At 36.8% G+C, this 8,223-nt stretch overlaps 2 protein-coding genes across 2 annotated transcripts; one reads left to right on the top strand and one right to left on the bottom strand.

The window, feature by feature from the left end:
• The first annotated feature begins 887 nt into the window (after positions 1-887).
• On the top strand, positions 888-2,714 carry LOC108481855 (uncharacterized). The gene is made up of 2 exons (XM_017784929.2): positions 888-1,157; positions 2,376-2,714. Exons 1-2 carry the CDS (start codon positions 1,035-1,037, stop codon positions 2,469-2,471), a joined length of 219 nt encoding a protein of 72 aa, XP_017640418.1. The 5' UTR covers positions 888-1,034; the 3' UTR covers positions 2,472-2,714.
• A 949-nt stretch (positions 2,715-3,663) lies between these two features.
• On the bottom strand, positions 3,664-7,408 carry LOC108472171 (leucine-rich repeat receptor-like protein kinase PEPR1). The gene is made up of 2 exons (XM_017773681.2): positions 4,146-7,408; positions 3,664-4,043 (listed from the first exon to the last, which is right to left on the bottom strand). Exons 1-2 carry the CDS (start codon positions 7,231-7,233, stop codon positions 3,694-3,696), a joined length of 3,438 nt encoding a protein of 1,145 aa, XP_017629170.1. The 5' UTR covers positions 7,234-7,408; the 3' UTR covers positions 3,664-3,693.
• Positions 7,409-8,223: the final 815 nt, after the last annotated feature.

Genomic DNA, 8,223 nt, shown 5'->3' with positions numbered 1-8,223 from the left:
ACCTAACACATTCATCTTTATAATATATTTTTTAAATTAATAAATTTAAATATTTTCAAGAATCTTATACAAAATATTTTATTTTTAACTATAATTGTAGAAGAATAAAAATACCTCTTCTTTCTCAAGTATTTTATAGTTATTTTTGTTATATTTTACATTTTTTTATCTTTTAAGTAAAAAAGACATTGATAGAAATAACTTGTTAATTTAGATTTCTATAATTGAATAAAGTGAAATCTTGTTATTGAAGAACTCGACTTAAGTTTCAATTTTATGGATTTATTATTTCATTTAATAAAAAATCATCTTTAAAAATAAATTTTAATTAATAAATAAATAATTTCAGATATTATAATTATTTTAATAAATATATTAAAATTTTAATAAAATGTAATAAATAATTAAAATTATGTAAAAACTGAAGGCTGCAAATTTTCAAGCAAAAATAGTGTTAAAAAAGTTAAAATTTGATATCAGTTGAGTTACTGATTTAGATTCTATATTTTAATTTGGTCATTTTATTTTTTATTTTTCAAATTTAAGATTTTAGTTATGATCCAAGCAATAACGGTTAAATTTTGTTATTGTCAAAATCTTATATAACAATTATATTATCATATGTGTAATGTTGTATTAATTTATAATTTCTTTTTAAATTACATTATTTTAGTTGATGGATTTGATGGCTACTGTTTAATCAAAATTAAAATTTCAAATTTGAAAGCATAGGAATTAAAAATGGTCAAATTAGTGAGTGAATAAATATTAAATTCATAATTTACTATTAACAGTAAATTTTAACTTACCAATTCTAATTATCAGTATTTAATTAGGAATAAAATTTACTGAGTAACAACAACCTACACATAGTACAAGGAGTTTTCGAAACGACAGCGTTACGTCATTAGAGGCTTGCCTGAGGTCGATTCCCATTATGTTGCTTACCTGAAATTAGTTTCCTCTTTGTAAGCAGGAAAAAAGCGTAAAAAAGGAGGAACAAAGAGGGGAGCAGAAAGATTGACGAGACAACGATGGGGTACGTATTGAGGGTGAGATTGGCTTCATTCTTCACGGGGGCAGCAACAGCGTCCTTTCTGGGTCTCTATATCTTGTACAAGGATTACAAAGTCGCCCATGAATCCATTGCCCAACAGGTACTCCCCTATTCCTTTTTCGCATTGTTTTGTTTCGTAGCTCATAGGGCAGCTTTCAATTTCTTTATGAAATTTTTGGACTAATTCTGGGCTTTATATTTTGTGCTCATTTGCGAGTTTGTATAGTGAAATCCATAAGTAGAGGAATGGTTGGAAACTGAATTTAGATATTTTATTTGACTTTTTTTGCTCTATGCGATCAGTGCTGCTGCTGATTAATGTTTGCTTACTATGCATTTCAAATATGGATTAGGCATTGCAATGCATATGTAGCTGCTTGGATGATTGATAATTATATAGATTGTCGATGGTTATTATGGAAATGAAAGAATATGGTGGATTTTCCTTTGTTCTGGTAGTACGCGATAGGGTACAAGATATCTCTCAAGGTTGTCTTTTGCGGTCTGAATTAGCCCAATTGTAGCTGGCTCGGGTTAAGAACTTAATATAAGAGTCGTTGTTATTTGGTAAGGGCCAAGGGGAGAGAAGTATGCTATCTTGGATTAGAAAGACTCAATTTTGATGCTTTGGGGGTTTTGACAAGGCAGATACAAAACCTAGTAAAAACTGTACTGCATACATAGTTAACATTGCAAGTCTCAAATGTTACCTTGAAGACCTTTTAGAGTAAACAGGATTTGTTTTACTTCTAATATTTCTATTAGTTTTTGAAATTACCACAGTCCTATTGTTTTGGTTGGATTTTCCTGTTGATTCCTATTTATATACTTTCAGCACATTTTTTGTTTTCTTCTGGGTGCATTTGTGGTGTCCCTGCTTCTTGTTGGACATTTTTGATCTATGGTTGATCTTTGTTGTGCCTTACAAAAGTACTAGTATACCAACTATAGGTGTAATTTATTCGGTAGTAAAGGCATATAAGATAAATATTGCGAAGGAATAGGATGGTACAGAGAAGGGATAATTGAATCTGATGCATGTTTATACCAAAAGATTGTAATGCTTGAGACTCCCAATTAGATCTATTCCAATGAGTTGCTATTTCTTCTTGTGAAAATGATGAACCACCAAAAGAAAAGTTGTAGAATGGGCAGTTACCTATGTTCCACTGAACAGAATAATTACAAAATGAGTATTTATTATTGTTGTTTTTATTTTTCCCCAAGAGGCGCATGTCTTTATGGATTCTAACCTGCAGCAGCCATTTCAAGGGTTTAGTTGTGCGCTTATGTTTTTCATTTTTCTCTTTTTTTCAAGGTGAAAAGGCTTCATGAGCCCCTAGATAGGCGAATCTCTGCTCTGGAGAGTTTGAAACAGGGTGAAACTTCACAACATGTGGAAGCAACAGAATAGGTCCTTCGTGACAGAAAAAAAAAATAGATTTTTCCTAAATATGCAATTGGTTCCTCGGTAATGTTTTTTTGTTTTTCCCCTCGTTATAAAAGAGTAATGGTGGTTGAAATATTATGTACTTTTGTATGGATTGATGGTACACTCAGCCGGTTGACATGATTTACATCAGTTAATCTGTTTCTCAATAATGTATGAAACGGTGATTGCATTTGAAATTTAAGTCTAGGTGAATTCAGAGACTCATTGTAGTTTACTTCACTTTTCCGTACTTGGTGAATTGCTGCTTCATATCTTGCCGATTATTTACTTGTTGACTCCATTAGCTTTATCATGTTACAGAACCTTACCGTACCCTAGCAAACAAATGCTTCATTGAGAACAGTACAAATAATAAAAAGCCGGAATTGATGAAATCATAACATTCAGCCTGAATGCTTGCAATCATCCCCTGTAGGCTTGCAAGTAATTGCAGCAAATGCCCTGGTTTTTAGTTGAACTTCCTATGTTTTTTTTTTTTTTTTTTGGGGGGGTTGAAACACTAGGGATGTGTTGTTTGATATGATTTGAAATGTCAGTCTGCTGGGGGCAATGATTTTATAACTGGGATGTCTACCTTCTAAACTCTAACCTACACTGACAAACTTGACTAAAACCAAACACCTCCGAGGCTGAGATGTAGGGAGGGATTATAGTTGTAATTGCTCTTGAAGCTAAAAAATTTCTTGAAACAAATGTTGTCTAGGAAAATGTGCATGTTTAGGCGAGTATTTTTTTGTTTGCTTGGCAGCAGATGGCTGAACATTTCATGGTTGAAGATCAACCAAAAAAAGCTTCTTGAGAATAGTTCCTACGTGCTAAGGTGCTTGATCAGTAAGGTTTATAGAAAAAACTTAACGCTCGAAGATCAATAAGTCTCACGAAGTATAGCTGCAGTTGGTCATTACTGTGGTAACTACTTGATTAATTCGATCAATGATAATTTTTTGTTATTAATTAAACCGATCAATTGTACAACTTTACTCGGTCAGAGCAATCAATTTAATATTTGGGTTTGGGACTTTGGATTGGTCTGGCTCTGATTGATAATAGCTTCTCGATTACAGCCAGAGTTACCAGCTACAGTCTGCTCGTACCACCACACTGTTTTGTGTGCTTTGATTTCTCAAATGGTAATATGAAGGAAAGAAGTATATAATTTGCAGTAAAAGCTAAATCCCTTCGTTTATGTGTTGTTTATAGATTTCTCATGCTTATCATTTAACCTAATTAGAGATGCCACCACATCCCGCATGGAGGGTCTTGTATCAGCCATAGATTGAGTGCATTGAAGTGCCAGTTCCAGCAATGCAAGGGCCCTTTGTTGTTCATCATCGGTCCAAAGGCTGATCTCCTCATCAAGGAAGCAGATGTATTCTTCATTTTCCTCTAGGTTTCTTCTAGTCCACGAGACAATATCTAGGCCATCCTCAAAGCTAGGGTCTACAGGCAATTTTCGGCAGAGCATCTCTAGCAGAACTACACCATAGCTATAGACATCACATTTTTCTGTCAACCGCGTGGAGTATGCATTCTCTGAAAAGAGACATAAACAAGTCATACATGATATTGGTTTTTGTAGGAAGGGTATGCAGCAGTCTCCTGGTTAAAATAAATGGGAAAAACGATGGATCAAACCTGGTGCTATGTAGCCCAATGTTCCAACAATTGCAGACCTTGTCGAGCTTGAATCCTCATCGCTGACCAACTTTGCCATTCCAAAGTCTCCAATCCTTGGTTCGAATTCAGAATCCAATAGTATGTTATCTGATTTGATGTCTCTATGGATAATCTGAGGCACACAATCATGGTGAAGGTAGGAAAGACCATGAGCTATACCAAATGCAACACGATATCGTGTATCCCAGTTTAAAACCAGGCGGGGTTGGCTCTGGTGAAGCACATCAAAAAGTGTTCCACCAGGCATATACTCAGTGACAATGAATCCATATCCGTCCCTAATGCAATAACCTGCCATTCTCATTATATTACGATGCCTAATTAAGCCAAGAGTTCTCATCTCAAGTTTGAAGTTTGTGCTGGACAAATTCACTTTCTTGACAGCCCAATGGTTTCTAGAGTTGGAAGTTTCTGTTCTGTAAACTGTTCCATGTTTGCCTCTCCCGATGATATACTTTTCGCTCCATCCTTCTGTAGCACGAATAATATCTTCGATTTTTAAGTTCTCAGGTAGGTCTTCAGTTCTAGATTGTCGTTTGTAGAGAACAGTTTGGTCAATGGAATGTTTCTTCTGTAGGCGTCTAACCACCAATGTGTAGATCATCGCACAGAGTAATGCCACAGAGACCACCACAGCAATAACGATCCCAGCAAGCACCCTTCCCCTGCTGTTGCCTTTTTCAGTTTCCCGACAATTACCAGTTTCATCACCCAGCAGGCAAAGTTCTGGATTTCCAACGAAAGATCCAGGATATGAAGCGACGATCCTCATCCAAACGGATGGTAATTTTCCTCTTAGGTGATTGAATGATATGTTCACAAAGTAGAGGGAGATCATGTTGTTCACATCTGCTGGTATCTCACCAGAGAAACTGTTGCTCGAGAGATCAAGAATCTGTAGCTTGTCTAGTTTGCCAAGGCATGCAGGGATTTCACCAGAGTACCTGTTGTTGCTTAAATTGAGAACTGAACTGAAATGGTGAAGGTTACTCAAACTGCATGGAATGGGATCTTCAAGCATGTTACCTCCAAGCTGCAATTCTATTAGACTTTGGAGAGATGAAAAAGAATCGGGAATATGTCCACTGAGTTTGTTTTCTTGGAGCAGAAGGTTTTGCAGGTTGGGCAATGATATTATTTCTGGTGGAATACTTCCTGACAGATAATTGGATTTCAAATCCAGTTTGATCATCTTTTCACAATGACCCAACTCTGAGGGAATGCTTCCTGTAAGTCTATTAGAAGAAAGCCTTAAAATTTGCAGATTCCCAAGCTTCCCAAGCTCTGGAGGTATAGAGCCAAAGAGCCTATTCCTTGAGAAATCCAGCATTGAAAGATTGGTCCAGTGACCAAAAACTGGGGGAATCTTTCCTTCAAGCAAGTTTCCTTGGACTTCCAGGAAAAAAATTCCAGGGTTCTCTTCCAAATCTGCTGGTATATGCCCTTGAAGATTATTGTTACTAAGAACCACCCTTCTGAGAGATGAGCATTTCCCAATATCAGAAGGAAAGCTCCCACTGAAACGATTGTTCGCGAGGGCCAAAACTGAAAAATTATAGCCAGCACATATTCTGGAAGGAATCGATCCATTAAGTCGGTTCCCTGATAAATCCAATCTAACCAAAGCAGGGAAATTTTTGCTCAGCTCAAATTGAACCTCCCCAACTAGATCGTTCTGAGCCAAGGACAGGAATCTCAATTTCTTCAAGTGAACAATTTCAGATGGGATTCTACCAGTTAAACTGTTGTTATACAAAGCCAACTGTACCAGGTTTCTCATCCTGCCAATTTCTTGTGGAATGTGGCCTTCAATATGATTGTTGAATAGAAAAAGAACCTCAAGATTCTTGAGATTGCAAATTTCTGGAGGGATGCTTCCTCCAATGAAGTTATGCTGAAGCCTGAGTTCAACAAGTGAAGTGCAGTTTCCAAGCTCAGGAGGTAATGAGCCATTAAGTTTGTTGTTATAAATAAATAAATTAGCTAAACCTGTAAGATTTCCTATTGACCGAGGAATGGGACCAACCAGATTATTTCCTGAAAGTGCAATTGCCACAAGCTGATTGCATTGAGCAATCCTCTCAGAAATAGTTCCATTAAGCTTGTTCCCTGACAGAATAAGTTCTTGCAAGTTCTGCAAACTCCACAAAGTGTTCGGAATTTCGCCCTCCACATTGTTTTCACCAAGATAGAGAACTTCAAGTTGCAAAAGCCCCTCAAAAGTCTCTGGTGGAATGACCCCTTGGAATTTGTTGTAGGATGCTATAAATGTTGTAAGGTTATAGCAGTTTCCGAGGGTACGAGGCAAAGAACCCGAAAATCCATTCTCGTGAATCCAGAAATCAAGAATTGTACATGAAGGTGGGAAATCAGGTACCGAACCAGTGAGGTTATTTGTGTTTAAATAGAGGAACTTCAGATTTGGTAGAGAAAACATTTCACCCGGAACCACACCACTTAGAAAGTTGTTGTAGAGACCAATATATTCCAGATTGATGCAAAGACTTACCTCAGGGGGGATTCCACCAGAGAGTGAGTTATAACCCAAGTCAATCTTCCTAAGCCACTTTGACATGAAAATTTGGTGAGGGATTGATCCTTCAAAGCCGTTATCATTGAGAAGAATGGTATTTAGTTGGCTGCAGTTCCCCAGAATTTGAGGTATATTACCACTGAAACTGTTGCCACTGAGGTCAAGGGAGAGCATACGCTGGTGGAGGCAAAGATGAGGAACAGAGTTGCTCAATACACCAGACAGCCCGAAGCCTGATAGATTCAAGGCTCTGACCTGAAAGCTCTTTTTGGAGTAGCAAGACACTCCAGCCCATTGGCAATGAGAGTTTGGAGATGGAGAATCGGATTGATTCCATGGTAACAGAAGTTGAGTGTGTTTTGGGAGGCTGTTAAAGAACTGTAGAAGGAAAATTGCAGGCGGAGATAATGAGGCTGATGAAACATGGAAAAGAATGAATGAGCAGATAACATGATACTGGAATAACAACACCATGTTCTTATTTAACTTCCATGGAACTTCTCTTGGTGACATCGATTTCACTGTCTTAAATGCTATTTTTATTTCATGTTATGTTTGGAACCAACAGATGTTGCTGATTTTTGTTTCCTTTCGGTGCTTGAAGTGGTGCACATGTGTGTTGAAACAAGTTCCGATATCTAGTCGTTTCCTGTTGGATTCATGACAGTGAGTAAAAGTTACAACCTTTGCACTCAAAAGGGAAGCTCCTAGAAGGGCTATTTTGATAAAAAGTAAAACAATGCTGTTGTATAAAGTAGATGAGGGGGGTCCCATAATGACCAATAAAAATATGATGCTGTTCTTTGGAAAGTCGAAAAAATGGAGGCCAGCCATGCTCTCTCTCAGACAATGCAATAATATTATCCAAGACATGTTTGTTTTTGCACATTCTCTCCTATAATATCATTTAGTCTTAAAACATAAAACTAAGCCTCAATGTCTTGGAGAACAATTTAAGTTAGCTTCTGTGGCAATGTTAATGATAGACCACTTGGTTGTTAATCAAGCAACATAAAACCCCATCATTACTCTCCAAACCTCTCAACTCACTACTATATGATTTATGAATAGTCATGGGCATATTTCTATATCTAATTCTATATATTTACCAATAATATGGAGAGAAGTGAGATGGAAAATGGGCCTAAAAGTCTCTCACTGTTTTATCAGGCCTTATCAGGAAAGGCAGACTCATTAAAATACTACCAGTTTCGGATCTTATATGATGCTGGTATAATATGGCCTAAAGTTGATCCAAATATGTTAACTATATGGCCTTTGTCCTGTTCCAGAAAGAGGAAAGGCAATAAATAAATGCTTAAGTTTGCTACTTTATGAGTGGCTCATGGGGCCTATAGCCTTCACCCAATAGTGTATGGCTTCCACTTTTGGAAACGCAAAAAATTTTTGCAAGCGGGAGCCATATTACCAAAGTGGGGCTCGAAATAGGTCAAAAAACCTTTTGGCATTTAAAAAAAAAATGCTGCAAGTTTGTGAAAGATT

The sequence above is a fragment of the Gossypium arboreum genome, chromosome 8 (assembly GCF_025698485.1).
Source record: "Gossypium arboreum isolate Shixiya-1 chromosome 8, ASM2569848v2, whole genome shotgun sequence".
In the NCBI taxonomy this organism is placed as follows: Eukaryota; Viridiplantae; Streptophyta; class Magnoliopsida; order Malvales; family Malvaceae; genus Gossypium; species Gossypium arboreum.
Note: the sequence above shows the minus strand (reverse complement) of the source record. Positions and strands in the feature narration are given on the sequence as shown.

Bases quoted from the DNA above. Each gene is read 5' to 3' on its own strand.
- LOC108481855 (XM_017784929.2), top strand. From the start codon at position 1,035: ATGGGGTACGTATTGAGGGTGAGATTGGCTTCATTCTTCACGGGGGCA. The intron at 1,158-2,375 runs GTACTCCCCTAT...CTTTTTTTCAAG, and splicing joins ATGAATCCATTGCCCAACAG to GTGAAAAGGCTTCATGAGCC.
- LOC108472171 (XM_017773681.2), bottom strand. From the start codon at position 7,233: ATGTCACCAAGAGAAGTTCCATGGAAGTTAAATAAGAACATGGTGTTG. The intron at 4,044-4,145 runs GTTTGATCCATC...GTCTCTTTTCAG, and splicing joins ATTGGGCTACATAGCACCAG to AGAATGCATACTCCACGCGG.